The sequence below is a fragment of the Mesoplodon bidens genome (genome assembly GCF_964165515.1).
Source record: "Mesoplodon bidens genome assembly, chromosome: 2".
In the NCBI taxonomy this organism is placed as follows: Eukaryota; Metazoa; Chordata; class Mammalia; order Artiodactyla; family Ziphiidae; genus Mesoplodon; species Mesoplodon bidens.
Window position 1 is genome coordinate 135873372 of NC_138177.1, and position 18670 is coordinate 135892041.

General features: G+C 40.7%; 1 protein-coding gene across 8 annotated transcripts in view; it reads right to left on the bottom strand.

Moving 5' to 3' along the window:
* Positions 1–363: 363 nt before the first annotated feature.
* The window catches only part of FGGY (FGGY carbohydrate kinase domain containing), a 426675-nt gene continuing 408368 nt past the window's right edge, over positions 364–18670 (bottom strand). For 7 of the 8 annotated variants that reach the window (XM_081224383.1, XM_081224384.1, XM_081224379.1 and 4 more), the window contains 2 exons: positions 9678–9739; positions 634–878 (listed from right to left, as the gene is read on the bottom strand). In XM_081224383.1, coding sequence (XP_081080509.1) covers positions 797–878; positions 9678–9739 — 144 coding nt within the window. In that variant the 3' untranslated portion in view covers positions 634–796. Of the gene's footprint in view, positions 605–633; positions 879–9677; positions 9740–18670 lie in introns of those variants that run through there. The other variant, XR_014015075.1, reaches the window with a different exon arrangement.

Sequence of the window (18670 nt, forward strand, 5' to 3'; positions counted from 1 at the left end):
TTGATGATCCCTGCCTGCACCTATCTTAAAATGATGTTTGCAAGATGACTATTCTGCAGTTAAATGCAGTATCTGAGTCTAAACTGGATCCTACTCAGGAGAGAAAAATGCCATAAAAGACATTATTGAATTATTGACAAAACTGGAATATGAATAGATTAAATAAAAGTGCTATATAAATATTAAGTCTACTGAAATTTACTCTCAAGTGATTCATAAAAATTTGTGTGTATATATGTATTCATATGTATACAAATATACATATATACACACACACACATATAGAGAGAACATATAAATGAGAAAGCAGATGGGATAACTATTCAAAGGTAAAAGTTAGGTACATGGGTGTTCCCTGTATTATTCCTATTCTTGCAGTTTTTCTGTAAGTTTGAAATTATTTCCAAATAAAAAGTTAATAAGTTTTTAGCCACCTATAGAATAAACATTAGATGTCCTACCTGAAGTAAGTCTTTAGTGGCTGACATTGAATCAACTACCAAGGACAGTTTCTCCTGGATTGAATGATCCCCAAGTTCTAGTCCCATAGGAGATCCTATGACTCTTGGTGAAGTTTCTGTCTCCATGATGGTGCCTGTGGAAACTACCAAGTAAATAAAGGTGGTATTGTGAAATGGAAGACTCTAGTTCTGGTTGCACACGTCTCAGTTTTCTTTATTAAAAAGAAAATACAGAAATGATGAAATGATACCTAAGGGTCTTAAATATAAGGTGAAATGACAGAGGCCCCTGATGCAATGACATGAAACCTGCCATCCGCCCGTGCAAGCTCAGTTCAGTCCCCTTTCATGATGGATGCATACTCCTTCTGGTGTTCAACCAGCTTTAGGAATACTTGATATTTCTTGTCATAATATCTGCAGGAGAAAAATAAATATGTTGGATGATCTCAAGCAAGACTGTTATGCTGCTTCCCCTGACATTTAGAAGAACAGAAATGTTATGTGTTACAGTTTTGCAGACACTTCCCATTTTTTGGATGCTGACAGCATCCTGAGCCACATGTTTCACACTCACTATCTTTAACCTCCATGGGTGAACCTACATCTCCATTTTAGAGGTAAAGGTTTTAGAGGTGAGATTTGCTCAAAGAGGCAAATCTAAACTTGTATTGCTAAAACTCAGCAGAGCTGGAATTCAAGCTCAGGGCTATCTGACTTCAAAGCCTCCACTATAACACAGTGGAAGTGCCAGGCTTGACACAGGGCCTTTCACATTCCCAGCTTCAATAAGTATTTCATATATGATTACCTGACCACCCCCCCACCAGTTTAGTGACTGGTTTAATGTCACAGCCTGACCAGGGACGAAACTGAACATTTTAATCACCCTTTGCACGTTCCACACTTTCATTTCCTTTGCAGACTCCTTTATCTGGGAGTAAAACCCCATGAGAATGTGACTCCTTTCCTGGAGCTGTGCCCTGCCTTCTGGGCATCCCACAGAGGACCCTTTTCTCCTGTACTATCCAGCTGAGTCTTCAGATAAGACCTGTTAGAACTGGTGTTGGCCATGAGTTAGAAGGCAGAGCAGCTGAAGCTACCTTGGCATCACAATCTTGAAAAGAACAATAGTAGCTAAGACAAATTATACTTGCAGATGGCAGCTTGGCCCTTATTCCTCTTGGCTGGGAGGAGCTGACGTGAGGTAAGGGGTTGATGAACCCTGTCTAGCATGTCTTGGGAGGTTCTGGGGTGCTCTGAAAAGAAGTCCTCGTGAAGGAGCATTGGTGCAAGCTTGGGAATTGGGGGAGAGAGAGTGTGAGAGTAACCCTGAATGCACACAGGGACTTCTACCTGTAACATGCAGAGCTAAACAGATTAATAGGAACACCACTGCCCAGCATTTCTACCTTAAGAATTCTGGTAACTTAAGAGCCGTGATGGGGCCAAACACGGGGTTAAGAGGTGGACTCTGAGGCCTGGGTTTGAATCTCAGCTAGGCCCCATTACTAGCTGTGTGACCATGGATATTTTACTTAATCTCTTTGTTCCTAAATGTCCCTATTTGTAAATGGGAAAAATTACAAGACCTACCTCAATAGAGGTAATGTAAACTGTTATGTGAACTAAATGAGGTAGTATTTGAGAAGCACTTAGAACAGTGCCTGACTCATAGCAAGTGATATCAATGCTAGTTATGGTTACTACATAAAAAATTAACATTCCAGTATTACCATCAATCTCACTATATGTAGATTATACTAAAACCCACTCTATGAGCCTCCAAATTTATTAATCATAGAATGATTTTGCGGACAGCAATTTTCTTCTTCAAATGCTACTCTCTGACAATCTAACGTCAAGCAATTTTTTCACTGTATGAGACGGATTTTCTGACTTTGGGAAACTTCTAGAAGGAAGCTTGGGTCAGTACTCTTTCTCATACACTTGAAGATTTCTAATTTTAATACTGACAGTTTTGCAGCAACTTTGTTCATTGGCCTTATTCTTTGTACAGTGGGAAAAGCATCGGCTTTCCAGGCAGAGAAGCCTAGGTGATTTGGGGCAACTTCTTTAAGTGGTCTGAGCCTCAGTTTCCCTGCTGTAAGAGGGATGATAACAGTACCTACGTCACAGAGTGACTGAATTTTAAACATGAATATGAAATATTATGCGGGCTGTCAAGTGCTTACACAATGTGAGTTAATGTTGTTCTTACATCCTTCTATTATCCTGAAATGTCAAAAGATGGAGAGACTATATTTTTCCTTTTTTATACATGGGAAGCTGAGGTCCAATGTGCTTCTTTCCCTGTGCTTTTTATTTTCCAATTTTTTAAATTGTGGTAAAATATACATAACATGAAATTTACCATTTTAGCCATTTTTAAGTGTACAGTTCAGTAACATTAAGTACATTCATATTATTGTGCAGCTGTCACCACCATCCACCCATAGAACTCTTTTCATCTTGCAAAACTGAAATCCACCCATTAAATAATAACTCTCCATTCTCCCCTTCTCCCTAGTCCCTGGCAATCAACATTCTATTTTCTGTCTCCATGAATTTGATTATGCCAGGTATCTCATATAAGTGGAATCATATAATATTTGTCATTTTGTGACTGGCTCTTTCCACTAACATAATATCCTCGAGGTTCATCCGTGTTGCAGCATATTTCAGAATTCTCCAGGATAGATCATATCTTGGGTCACAAATCAAGCCTTGGTAAATTTAATAAAATTGAAATCGTATCAAGTATCTTTTCTGACCACAACACTATGAAACTAGATATCAATTACAGGAAAAGAGCTGTAAAAAATACAAACACATGGAGGCTAAACAATACACTACTTAATAACAAAGTGATCACTGAAGAAATCAAAGAGGAAATTAAAAAATACCTAGAAACAAATGACAATGGAGACACGACGACCCAAAACCTATGGGATGCAGCAAAAGCAGTTCTAAGAGGGAAATTTATAGCAATACAATCTCACCTTAAGAAACAGGAAACATCTCGAATAAACAACCTAACCTTGCACCTAAAGCAATTAGAGAAAGAAGAACAAAAACATCCCAAAGTTAGCAGAAGGAAAGAAATCATAAAGATCAGATCAGAAATAAATGAAAAAGAAAAGAAGGAAACGATAGCAAAGATCAATAAAACTAAAAGCTGGTTCTTTGAGAAGATAAACAAAATTGATAAACCATTAGCCAGACTCATCAAGAGAAAAAGGGAGAAGACTCAAATCAATAGAATTAGAAATGAAAAAGGAGAAGTAACAACTGACACTGCAGAAATACAAAAGCTCATGAGAGATTACTATAAGCAACTCTATGCCAATAAAATGGACAACCTGGAAGAAATGGACAAATTCTTAGAAATGCACAACCTGCCAAGACTGAATCAGGAAGAAATAGAAAATATGAACAGACCAATCACAAGCAATGAAATTGAAACTGTGATAAAAAATCTTCCAACAAACAAAAGCCCAGGACCAGATGGCTTCACAGGTGAATTCTATCAAGCATTTAGAGAAGAGCTAACACCTATCCTTCTCAAACTCTTCCAAAATATAGCAGAGGGAGGAACACTCCCAAACTCATTCTACGAGGCCACCATCACCTTGATACCAAAACCAGACAAGGATGTCACAAAGAAAGAAAACTACAGGCCAATATCACTGATGAACATAGATGCAAAAATCCTCAACAAAATACTAGCAAACAGAATCCAACAGCACATTAAAAGGATCATACACTATGATCAAGTGGGGTTTATTCCAGGAATGCAAGGATTCTTCAATATACGCAAATCAATCAACGTGATACACCATATTAACAAATTGAAGGGGGAAAACCATATGTTTATCTCAATAGATGCAGAGAAAGCTTTTGACAAAATTCAACACCCATTTATGATAAAAACCCTGCAGAAAGTAGGCATAGAGGGAACTTACCTCAACATAATAAAGGCCATATATGACAAACCCACAGCCAGCATCGTCCTCAATGGTGAAAAACTGAAACCATTTCCACTAAGATCAGGAACAAGACAAGGTTGCGCACTCTCACCACTCTTATTCAACATAGTTTTGGAAGTTTTAGCCACAGCAATCAGAGAAGGAAAGGAAATAAAAGGTATCCAAATCAGAAAAGAAGAAGTAACGCTGTCACTGTTTGCAGATGACATGATACTATACATAGAGAATCCTAAAGATGCTACCAGAAAACTACTAGAGCTAATCAATGAATTTGGTAAAGTTGCAGGATACAAAATTAATGCACAGAAATCTCTGGCATTCCTATATACTAATGACGAAAAATCTGAAAGTGAAATCAAGGAAACACTCCCATTTACCATTGCAACAAAAAGAATAAAATATCTAGGAATAAACCTACCTAAGGAGACAAAAGACCTGTATGCAGAAAATTATAAGACACTGATGAAAAAAATTACAGATGATACAAATAGATGGAGAGATGTACCATGTTCTTGGATTGGAAGAATCAACATTGTGAAAATGACTCTACTACCCAAAGCAATCTACAGATTCAATGCAATCCCTATCAAACTACCACTGGCATTTTTCACAGAACTAGAGCAAAAAATTTCACAATTTGTATGGAAACACAAAAGACCCCGAATAGCCAAAGCAATCTTGAGAACGAAAAATGGAGCTGGAGGAATCAGGCTCCCTGACTTCAGACTATACTACAAAGCTACAGTAATCAAGACAGTATGGTACTGGCACAAAAACAGAAAGATAGATCAATGGAACAGGATAGAAAGCCCAGAGATAAACCCACGCACATATGGTCACCTTATCTTTGATAAAGGAGGCAGGAATGTACAGTGGAGAAAGGACAGTCTCTTCAATAAGTGGTGCTGGGAAAACTGGATAGGGACATGTAAAAGTATGAGATTAGATCACCCCCTAACACCATACACAAAAATAAGCTCAAAATGGATTAAAGACCTAAATGTAAGGCCAGACACTATCAAACTCTTAGAGGAAAACATAGGCAGAACACTCTATGACATAAATCACAGCAAGATCCTTTTTGACCCACCTCCTAGAGAAATGGAAATAAAGACAAAAATAAACACATGGGACCTAATGAAACTTCAAAGCTTTTGCACAGCAAAGGAAACCATAAACAAGACCAAAAGACAACCCTCAGAATGGGAGAAAATATTTGCAAATGAAGCAACTGACAAAGGATTAATCTCCAAAATTTATAAGCAGCTCATGCAGCTCAATAACAAAAAAACAAACAACCCAATCCAAAAATGGGCAGAAGACCTAAATAGACATTTCTCCACAGAAGATATACAGACTGCCAACAAACACATGAAAGGATGCTCAACATCTTTACTCGTTAGAGAAATGCAAATCAAAAGTACAATGAGATATCATCTCACACCAGTCAGAATGGCCATCATCAAGAAATCTAGAAACAATAAATGCTGGAGAGGGTGTGGAAAAAAGGGAACACTCTTGCACTGCTGGTGGGAATGTGAATTGGTACAGCCACTATGGAGAACGGTATGGAGGTTCCTTAAAAAACTACAAATAGAGCTACCATATGACCCAGCAATCCCACTACTGGGCATATACCCTGAGAAAACCATAATTCAAAAAGAGACATGTACCAAAATGTTCATAGCAGCCCTATTTACAATAGCCCGGAGATGGAAACAACCTAAGTGTCCATCATCAGATGAATGGGTAAAGAAGATGTGGAACATATATACAATGGAATATTACTCAGCCATAAAAAGAAATGAAATTGAGCTATTTGTAATGAGGTGCATGGACCTAGAGTCTGTCATACAGAGTGAAGTAAGTCAGAAAGAGAAAGACAAATACTGTATGTTGACACGTATATATGGAATTTAAGTAAAAAAATGTCATGAAGAACATAGGGGTAAGACAGGAATAAAGACACAGACCTACTAGAGAATGGACTTGAGGATATGGGGAGGGGGAAGGGTAAGCTGTGACAAAGTGAAAGAGCGGCATGGACATATATACACTACCAAACGTAAGGCAGATAGCTAGTGGGAAGCAGCCGCATAGCACAGGGAGATCAGCTCAGTGCTTTGTGACCGCCTGGAGGGGTGGGATAGGGAGGGTGGGAGGGAGACGCAAAAGGGAGGGGATATGGGAACATATGTATATGTATAACTGATTAAATTTGTTATAAAGCAAAAAATAAAAAATAAAAAAATAAAATAAATTAAAAAAAAAGAAGAAGAATATGCAACAGAGACCATGTATAACCTAAAGGATTTTCACTCTGGCCCATTAAAGAATATTTGTGAACACCTTCTTAAAAAAAAATATATATATAGGTGTTGTTGTTGCTGTTTATCCATTGATTTCTTGTTTTTCAGCACTAGCAAAGGCTTTTCACATCCTACATCTTAGCCAGAAACAGAACTCCATAAAAAAAAAAAAATAATAATAATAATAATAATAACTCTCCATTCTCCCCTTCTCCCTAGTCCCTGGCAATCAACATTCTATTTTCTGTCTCCATGAATTTGATTATGCCAGGTACCTCATATAAGTGGAATCATATAATATTTGTCATTTTGTGACTGGCTCTTTTCACTAACATAATATCCTCAAGGTTCATCCGTGTTGCAGCATATTTCAGAATTCCCTTCCTTTTTAAGGTTGAATAATATTCTATTGTATGCATATACCACTTTTTCTTTATCCATTCATCTGTCAATGGACACTTGGGTTGTTTCCATGTTTTAGCTACTGTGAATAATGCTGCTATGAACGTGGGTGCATAAATATCTCTTTGAGACCATGATTTCAGTTCTTCTGGGCACATACTCAGAAGTGGAATTTCTGGGTTATATGGTAATTCTATCTTACACTTTTGAGGTACCACCATATTATTTTCCACAGTGGCTGCACCATTTTACATCCCACCAACAGTGTGCAAGGCATCCAATTTTTCCACATCCTTGTCAACACTTGTTATTTTCTGTTTTTTTGACAGTAGCCATACTAATGGGTATAAATTGGTATCTCATTGTAGTCTTGATATGTATTGCCCTAATGATTAGTGGTGTTGAGCATCTTTTCATGTGCTTATTGACCATATATCATTTTTGGAGAAATGTCTATTCAAGTCCTTTGCCCATTTTTGATTTTGGTCGTTGGCTTTTTGGTTATTGAGTTTTAGGAGTTCTCTGTATATGGGTATTAATCCTTTATCAGATATATGATATATAAATGTTTCCTTCCATTCTTAGGTCTGTGTGGCACAGACCTAAGTAAGTGTTCTATACAGACAAGAACGTGATTTGACTCAAGATGTTGAGCGTAGCTCAGAAGGAAACTGGCTCTTTCCACTTGCAAATCTTCAGGCCGCCTGCAGATGGTGCTAGAGCATCGTGTGCGCCTCTCTCACAGCGGCTGACAGCAAGCCGCCAAGGATTCTTTTCAAAAGAACACGTGGAATCTACTCAAAAGAACTTAAAAACAGACTTCCCTCAAGAGTCTTCAGAGGGTCAGTGAAGAGATGGAGAAGAATAATCTGTTTCTAATTTCAACAAAAGAGGGATGCTGCTGCTAGCCCAGGGCTCCCACTGCCATGGGGAACTCAGTTCTCTCCATGTTCCTGCATTGAGCTCCCCCATGTAAGGGCCCGCTCCACTCACCCCGGTATTTAGAGAGGGGTTTATATTCAGAGGATTAACAGCCCAACTCCATTTGGAGACTTTCTTTAAGAAAATAAAAAGATACTGGATGGCTTTTTCCATGGACATTTCCACTCTGTTACATGTCAATTATGCTTTGGTGAGATAAGCACCTTTGCCTGTCCATTATATAAGGTAGAATTTGCTTTTACATCCATCTTAACCTCAAATACTTTCCTAAAGTGATAAAAGCCACTTGCGCAATTGTTCCTTCATCTCTAAACTCACTACCAGTGACTCAATATATGTCATTTTCCTCTCTCAGCTGGATTGTTGAAAAACTTTTCATCTGGTCTCTTCTACCCTTAGGCCCTCTAACGCATCCTCTAAGAGGATTTTTCTAATATCTGCATCTGACCAGGTCCCACCACTGCTTAAAGTTCAGTATCTCCATTTCACCAGTAGGATGAAGTCTGAGGTCCTTAGCACGGCCTCAAAACTCATTATGAGAGGACCCCCTCTGTTCCCCCCCAACACCCAATTTCACTCCCTGCCATCTCCCATCTCATACTTTGCATTTCAGAATTATGAGTTGTTGATAGTTTCCTGAATACACGATGCTGTTGCCATCTTTATAACTTTGCCTGTGTTATTCCTCTACTGACAAAGTGCTTTTCAGTTTTGGCCTGACAACTTCTTTTAAGCATTTAAAGTCAGCTAGACTTAACGTCCTCTCAAAAGCTTTGCCTCACTCCTACAGGGTCAAATTCTTTTCTGTTTTGGGTTACTTTGTCACCTGGTAATGCTTCTATTATATAACATATCCCTTTGGCTTGAAATGATCTACTGCATAAATAAGATTGTCTTATTCCATTCTAAATCCTGCCTAGATGCCAAAGAGCATAATGCCTTGAAGATAGCAGGCACTCAATAAATTAGTGTTTGTGAATTGGGGTTAAAACATTAATCAAAGTTATGCTGACGTACTGTATAGTATAGGGAACTATACTCAATATTTTATAATAACCTATAAAGGAAGAGAATCTGAAGGAGAATACCTCTCCCTCTCTCTCTCCCTCTCTCTCTCTCTATAATATATATATATATAAAATCACTGTGCTGTATACCTGAAACTAACAGGATATTGTAAATTAACTATACTTCAATTTAAAATAAAAGTCATGTTGTAGCCCTCAAAGTCACATGATGCAAAGGGTGGAGGAACAGACAGATGCTACCATGTGGAAGACATAAGAGATCCCCATTTTAGAACAGAGGAGACCAGATTTACTGCTAATGTGACCTAGGGAAAAAAAACATTGGTTTGAGAGTTCAAAAGTTTGGATTTGACCTCCAGGTCTGGCCCTACCTAGCTCCGTGATCTTGGGGAATTGAAAGTGACTTTACCTCTCTGAGACTTAGTTTTATCAACTATTAAATGAAAGGCCTGGCTTGCTGACCCCTGTGGTTAATTCCGGCTCTAACGTCGCATGTGTCTGTTGCCCTCGTTCCTCAGCACCGTGCACAGAAAACATATAACTTACCTTTTATCCTCACGTCTAGGAAACACAACTTTCCCAACTTTGCTCATTCTTGCCATCGCGTCCTGTCAAATGGAAAACAGAACACACAGAACTAAGTTGGAAAGTTAACACCAATGCGAGGCTTGTCACAGGCAAGAACATTCTTTTTTTATTTTAGTAAATTTATTTATTTATTTTTGACTGCGTTGGGTCTTCGTTGCTGAGCGTGGGCTTTCTCTAGTTGTGGCGAGCCGGGGGCTACTCTTCCTTGTGATGCGCGGGCTTCTCACTGCGGTGGCTTCCTTTTGTTGTGGAGCATGGGCTCTAGGTGCATGGACTTTACTAGTTGTGGCATGCCGACTCAGTAGTTGTGGTTCCCGGGCTCTAGAGCGCAGACTCAGTAGTTGTGGCACACGGGCTTAGTTGCTCTGCGGCATGTGGGATCTTCCCGGACTAGGGCTTGAACCCGTGCCCCCTGTGTTGGCAGGTGGATTCTTAACCACTGAGCAACCAGGTAAGTCCCAGCAAGAACATTCTAATTAGAATTTACTTCCCTTAAGAGATTCAGTGAGTCCATTTTTTTTTTCAACTTACTTTCTCTGGTGATAAGATTAAAATCCAGTGAACATTAAAGATTACATCTATGACCACACAGCCTGGGCTTAATAAACTGTTGCCTATTGAGACCTCCAGGGCATAAACAACCTGGAAGGCAAAGCACTTTTATTATGGCTTACAGGGTGTGGTGGGAAGGAATTATTTCCCCTTTGCATTACCTGGACACAAGGGCTTGAGAAGGCAACATAATCAGCCACTGAGCACGTTGTCTGCTTAACTCACAATAGCAGTAACTGAACAGAAGCCACTTTGCACCTGTACTTTAAGATAGAATATTTAAGACCTCTTCATTTCACTTTTAGTTCTTTTTCCAGTAGTCTCTTCAACTGTGCATATATAGATGTGAGACCTCTGGGCTGAGTGTAATGGACTTGACCTCAGGACTTTCTTGTCTTTACAATGCGGTTAGCGGGCAGTCAGCAAGTTGCAGTGTCTTGGTGGACACGGTCAGAGTGAACAGCAGCAAGATCAACCATAGACTGTGTTGGCTCCATTATATGAATGGAAAGGTCAAGTTTCCTTGGGCAGTCTCCCAATGCTATTAAGTTTATGTGAAAGTTAGGGGGAATGGAGTAAACCCAAACTTTGGATTCCAAAGACTTACCTGGGGAGATTGCAAGCAACAGCATGACAAAGCTCCTCAGAATAGGTCCTGTCTTAGGAACAGCTACTGAACTCTTATTGTAAAGGATGTAGTCATTCTGAGGTCACATATGTACAACTTCTTACTCTCTCTATATATTAATTACTCAATATGTACAGACACTGTGCTAGGGATACAGATTTGCATAAGATACACTCTTTGCCCTGGAGAAACTCACACATGAGCAGAGGAGGAAAGAAATGTAAAAAGTTGACTACCACACAGTATGTGAAAGGCCCTGGGTACCTTCAAAACGTATCCAAGTGTTTCCTTGCCCATCCTTACCACCTTACTTATGATTTATTTATTTATATATATATACACACACACACACATACATATATATTTAATTATATAATTATATAAATAATATATTTATTATTTATCACTAGTTCCTTTTTGACAATCCGTGTACTTATTGGTTTATGTGTTCCTTCTCTCCCTCTCCATTCCCTGTTCTAACCAGAATGTAAGCTACACAGTCTGGGAGCTTTGTCTGTTTGCTGCTTAATCTCTACCTAGAATATTCATAAAATGTATTGAGCCCCTTCTATGTGCCAAGCACAGCATCCAATATATATGGAATACAGAGATGAAGCATGAGTGGGTCCTTTCATCAAAGAGCTCACCACAGAATGGAAAAGACATTTACTGTGATCAAAATAGAGTGTGACAAATACTATGTTAGAGGCAGATAAACTTCTTTTCAATAGTTCTTCAAGGATTAAGAAACTTGATACTTTTTCATCTGCTAATTGCTTACACATATTTCCAACCTGGCAAGGATGTCCTACCGACGCTTCCCCAAGGATGCCATGGACATTCTGAACTAGTTATCCGGTTTCCTAGCCCCCAGTGGATTTAAAAGTGCTGTTTGGGAGATCAGAGATGCTGAGAGTAGCAAGCACACTGACAGCAGAAAGAAACGGTAGCCTTATTAAGGAGGAGATTTGAAAAATTATGAAAAATTATTGAAAAGGGAATCAAGGTGAAAGGATAAGAACCAACGAAGGTCAGACTGGGGCCATTCTGCAAAACAGCAAAAACATCTTAGTGTGGTCACTGCCGTTCCACTTAACAAGAATATTTTAAGAGCTCTGCTCACCCCAACCTATGTCATAACATTTTCCTTCATAAATTAAGTTCTGATTCCCTTAAAGTAAGCCCCATGTCTTGCTGAGATGGTCTCAGCCATCCCCATCGCCAACTTTGCCACTGGTTCTCTTGTTTGGGGATTGCTTCTTCCTTCATAGCGGTACTCTGCTCTGCCTATTTTAGGGAGGACCCCGCGTCTTCCTGCCTCCTCTGAAGCTTGAAACTTCCCTAGGGGCATACTTCTCGGGTTGTGCTTAGGCTTCAGACTGGAGCCGACATTCCAGGACTGGCTTCATGGGTGGGATCCAGGAAACTTGTATTAGAGAAGGAGCTCCATAAATGTCACTTTCCTTCCCACTGTAACAGATGTGTGGACACAGGGCAGAGAGCAGGGAATTCTTCTTCCCTTTATTCACGTTACCTTTGCTTATTTTTAAAATAAATTATTGAGAAATAACAGTGATAGAAATTTCAAAGGTTTAAAAAGAGGTTATTTTGTTTCTCAAAAAAGTACAGAGTTAAATGTTAAACTTAGCTCAGGTGTTGATGCCACAGAAGGTTTTTCCTGACTCATTCCCACTGCCTGCCTCCCACCTAGAATGAGTTACCTGCTCCCCCAGCAGCTCGTGCTTCCATCTATCACAGCATTTATGATACGGCACCACAATTCTTTTTTTTTTTTTTTTCTTTTTTTTTTGTGGTACGTGGGCCTCTCACTGTTGTGGCCTCTCCCGTTGCGGAGCACAGGCTCCGGACGCGCAGGCCCAGCGGCCATGGCTCACGGGCCCAGCCGCTCCGCGGCATATGGGATCCTCCCAGACCGGGGCACGAACCCGTATCCCCTGCATCGGCAGGCGGACTCCCAACCACTGCGCCACCAGGGAGGCCCCACAATTCTTTGTTAGCACATCAGCTGCCCCAACTAGACTCCTGCTTCTTAAGGCCGGAACTGTTATAATTGTTTCTACTGCTAAGCTCAGCATCTGGTGTATCGTATGCGCTCAGCGGACTGTCTACGGGATAAATGAACTTAAGGACCGTACACGTGAAAGAATGCTAAAATGGAAGTTTTGTCTGAGATCTAAAGTTGACAGATATGAGATACCAAAGTGAGCTGGAAACAGACCACCCTGAAGAATTTGAAAAAAAGGGTAGTTGAGGACCCATAAATCAACTCAAACCTTTCATCCATGTGCAAGGTCAGGAAAACATGGATTTTTTAGGAGACAGCTGTGTGTTGACTGAGCATCAGGCCTTCTAGGGGAGAGGTGAAAGTATGGCTTCACTGACGCCACAGGGATCTGGACGTGTATCCCTGAGGGTGTGAGACACGGTGGGTTGAGTGTGGCTCCTGTCTGGAGAAGAAGTGCTGGCTGGCAGCTTCAGTGTAGTAGTGAAGGAGTGTTGCCCTGGGATCAGCCAGCACTGCCAGAACGTGTCAGACTCCAAAAGGCATGACTGCTTCCCATGAACCTAAGGTGGCCACAGGTGAGAGGGCTTCTGGGGTTGCCTCAGATCCTGTCCAGTATGGCCACCCAATGAGGCAGAGGGAGCCTGCATAAAGAAGCTTGAGGCAAACTACTGGATTCTTTTTTAAATATAAATTTATTTATTTATTTTTGGCTGCACTGGGTCTTCGCTGCTGCTCGCGGGCTTTCCCTAGTTGCGGCGAGTGGGGGCCAATCTTTGTTGCGGTGCGCAGGCTTCTCATCGTGATGGCTTCTCTTGTTGCGGAGCACAGGCTCTAGGCACACGGGCTTCAGTAGTTGTGGCACGTGGGCTCAGTAGTTGTGGCACGCGGGCTTAGCTGCTCCACGGCAGGTGGGATCTTCCCGGACCAGGGCTCAAACCCGTGTCCTCTGCATTGGCAGGCGGATTCTTAACCACTGCGCCACCAAGGAAGTCCCCTACTGGATTTTTCAGGAATTAAAAGAGCAAGCAATCTACTAGAATAGAGAAGGACAAGGACAGGATACAGTGAGAGGTTTCCAGAAGTTGAAAGTCTCCAAAAAAAAATCTACAATGGAGCCTAGTTGTAAACACCTAATAAACTTAGCATGAAGTCCATTTATGACAATGCTGATCAAGATAAGAACTTTCCTACACCCCTGAGCTCTCTTCCCTTATACCTTCCAACCACCTTGGAAGAACAAGAAAAAAGCTAATATATACTGGAGAGAAAGTGAATGAGGAAAAAAGAAGAATCTGATCACAGCCAACTTCTCACATTTGCAAGTCCCAGCTGGAGGAGTGAGGAGTTGTCTTACTTTTGGATAAAAAATGAAGTGGTGGGGCTTCCCTGGCGACGCAGTGGTTGAGAGTCTGCCTGCCGATGCAGGGGACACAGGTTCGTGCCCCAGTCCGGGAAGATCCCACATGCCGCGGAGCGGCTGGGCCTGTGAGCCATGGCCTCTGGGCCTGCGCGTCCAGAGCCTGTGCTCCACAACGGGAGAGGCCACAACAGTGAGAGGCCCGCGTACTGCAAAAAAAAAAAAAATGAAGTGGTGATTATTGTATATTCCTTGGTATTCTAATGTTTGAAGTTCGGTTATGTCTCATGACTTAAAGGGACTCTAAAACTTGTATTATCTAAGTGACTTTCTACTTATCTAAGAAAGTAATGGAACTAACAGAATTTTTAATCAGGGCAGAGAGAAACTAGCTCTACTGCACAGTGGGGGTAAAGGGACAGTGAGAGTAAAAAAATACAGTTGTTTTTCAATTCTATCTCAGAAACTGTGTTACACATCCATAATAAACAACGGAAGAATATATATTAAAATATTAACAGGTTCAAGAGCATGGGTGATAGCCTTTTCTATTGTTAACTTGTTTTTTCTGTCTTCTAAACTTTATATAGTGGCATACAGGGATTTGATCATTTGAAGGAAAATAGAACTGTACTGCACTCTAAAAAAAAAGTTATGGGCTTCCCTGGTGGCGCAGTGGTTAAGAATCCGCCTGCCAATGCAAGGGACACGAGTTCAAGCCCTGGTCCTGGAAGATCCCACGTGCCGCGGAGCAACTAAGCCCGTGCGCCACAACTACTGAGCCTGTGCTCTAGAACCCACGAGCCACAACTACTGAAGCCCGCGCACCTAGAGCCCGTGCTCCGCAACCAGAGAAGCCACCGCAATGAGAAGCCCGCACACTGCAACAAAGAGCAGCCCTCGCTCGCCGCAACTAGAGAAAGCCCATGCATAGCAATGAAGTCCTGATGCAGCCCAAAATAAAATAAATAAATTTATATTTAAAAAAATTATGCTTCTACAGGCAGTCAAAATGACTTGTGGTCACTCTCCTCTCTCCTGGGACACAGGGCTCACTAAGGGTATTTGACACAATATGGAGAATGCCCAGAGAATCAGTGCTGTCATCAGAAATAGCACTGCTGAGTTTTCCCATTTCTCCAAATAATTAACATAAAACTGAAACCTCATGAACCCACTGGCTGCAGTAAATCTGGAAATTACCATAGCACAACAATATGAATTTATTATGGAAATGCTGACATGTGCTAAATATAGTCACCCCCCACAATATATTTCTGTTCAAAGGGTTTATTTGAAGTTGGCCTCAAAATTCATACTTTTTGTCAGCAGGCAGGAGTCGGACAATCTGGATTTGTAGCACACTACCCTCTTTGGGAGTCTAGACAGCACAACGAAGACAGGGGCTTTTCTCTTTCCTTTTTGCCCACACAATGAAAGCTTTTAAAAACAAAATATTTAGTAAAATCGCCTTTTAATCACTTCTTTTCTTTCTCTCTATAAGGCCGAGCTATAAATAAACCATGAAAAGTTCACATTTGATTGTCACTTCTGAAAGCAAGTGTAAGAGTTTCTGTAGGAAAAAATAGGAGCCCTGTACCAAGGCCATGAAAGGCTGCATTCATGGGGTTTGACCCTTTGCTGCTGTGTCAAGGCCGAGATACCAGTCCGCACACGCTGCTCACCACTTCCCTGGGAGCAGCACTGGCAGACACCAGGCCTGTGTGGGCACAGGGAACTCCCAGTTCTCATGTGTTAACGGCCTGGCTTGGGAGCCACCAAAGGGTTTTAGGCTACACTGGGTGAGGTACCCAGGGAAGTCAGGTTCAAGAAAGAAAGGAGCTCTTCACCCGTGGAGAAGATGGGGATTCCACGAGTGGCAGACACAGGAATGTTGCAATTTGGGGAGCAGGCGATCTGATACCTTCTCTCCCACCCAGTGGGAGGGGAACAATGGCCTTAAGACTTTGGGAGGGCTGGCAGGCAGTCTAGACCAAGGCACCAAAGGGCACTCACTGCAAGCTTGGCCATGTCCAGAGTCATGGAGTCTTCTACAGGGAAGAATAACCAGGACCTGGCCTGGTGGGACCTATACTGTGAACTCCCTGAAGGTAGGAACCATGTTACTGAGGGTCTCATGCCTAACACGGTCCTAGCACTTAACAGCTGCTTGGTTAATGTTTGCTGAGCTGCTGAATGGAAAGGGTGATGACTTTCACGACAGAGGCGATGGAAGATCATCTAACGGTGTTTCTAAAATGGCATACATGTGCTCCAAGGAGTGCTGGAGATGATCTGTTAAGATTCCAGAAGAAAACATTGGAAGTGCCATTTATATGACTTTTAGTCTAAAGAAATTAATTCAAGTTTAATATGCAGATTGTCACCAGATCCATCAGTTGGTCCACACATCAGACAGTCATGAGTGAGTAAGATGCGTGAGGTGTCCTAAGGGAAGGGTGAGAGCTCTACAACACCAGGGATGACAGCGTGGCACTCCATTCTATGTCCCCAGCTTCCACGGCTTTGCTACATATCATCATTTACATGTTCCAGGTTGGTAGGTTTCTAGGTATTATCTAATTTTATTTAAATAAACCCTCACAAAATGGGCAAGCAGCTGAGAAAGATTCAACCAATGGATTAAAGGCAATGGTGATAATTCAGATTCAAGGAAACAAAAAAATGATGATACGTTTACTAACTTGGTGCTAGCTCTTCGTATTATAAGGTAAAAACAATGAAGATCTAGTCAGATAAGACGAGAATTGGGAAAAAAATCAAAATTATCAAGAATACTGTTTGTTGTCCATCATCAGATGAATGGATAAAGAAGATGTTTCATACACACACACACACACACACACACATAGACACACACACTGGAATATTACTCAGCCATAAAAAAAGAATGCGATTGTGCCATTTGCAGCAATGTAGATGGACCTAGAGAATATTATGCTTAGTGAAATAAGTCAGATAGAGAAAGACAAATACTCTATGATATCACTTATATGTGGAATCTAAAAAATAATACAAATGAATGTATATGAAAAACAGAGACAGACTCACAGATATAGAGAACAAACTAGTGAGTACAAGTGGGGAGAGGGAAGGGAGGATGGGCAAGATGGGGGTAGGCGATTAAGAGAAATAAACTACCATATATAAAATAGATAAGCAACAAGCATGTATTGTACAGCACAGGGAAGCACAGCTATTATCTTGTAATAACTTTTAATGGAGTATAATCTGTAAAAATACTGAATCACTATGCTGTACACTTGAAACTAATATAATAAAGCAACTATATGTCAATTAAAAAGAAGAAAAATAAAGAATACTGTTTGAGATATAAATACAGAGACATATTCAAAATCGTTTAGAAATCATCAATAATCATTTTAAAAAATCATTAAAAACTCACCTGGCCATAAACAGTGTAACTTTAGATACTGCATAATGTTAGTATGATGACCTCACTATAAAATAACATTTTATTTCAGCTATATTTCAGCTGTTTTATAGTGTAAATAATCTACAAGCACAGTGGGATATGCATATGTTGTATCGTAAATAAGTTTGCATGTATTTAGCATGTAAGCTCAAAAATTTTTTAACTGATGGAGTACATGATCCAAAAAACAAGGCATCCATTGACCCAGCAACCAACTTCCATGGCCGTTGCTAGGTTACTGGTTTAGCCAACATTTTGCAGGTTCTTACTCTGTGCTGTGCACTGTACGAACTGCTTTATGTACATGACCCTTTAAATTCTCAAAACGACTTCATGACACAGATATCATCATCTATCCCCACTTCATCAACCAAGAAGTGAACAGAGTATGAGGAATTTGCCCAAGGTCAGAAAGCGAATATGCAGTAAAGCCAGAATTCCGATTCCAGGCCTTTGCTTAACCCTACACTCAGACCCAACACTCCTGTCCTCTCTGCAATGCAAAAAGCCTGATGCTTGTGTTCCCCGGGCTTGTATTCAAATCACACTTCTGCTGCTTATTAGCTGTGCCATCTCCTTGGGTGAGAATGAGTGTGTGTGCGTGTGTGAGACACACCAATACAGTACACTGTACCTTTTTTCAGAGATGCTGACACATAGTTCTGAAATACATCAATCTGCCTTCTTGAGGAGCTCTGACTCATTTTACTGGAACAACAAGTTCACATGTTAATGTGTGGGCTGAGGCACATGATCCCTCTGTAGAAAAACAAAGTATAGCAATGTGATTTTCCTCCAACAAGCATTAAGAAATGGCTAGTTGTTCTGCTATTTGTTTTGTTTTGTTCTGTTTTTCTTTTGACACAGTCATCATTTGACCTGCACCTGGTATTCTGTGTAACCTCCATGATAACAATGTCAATTGAGAAGC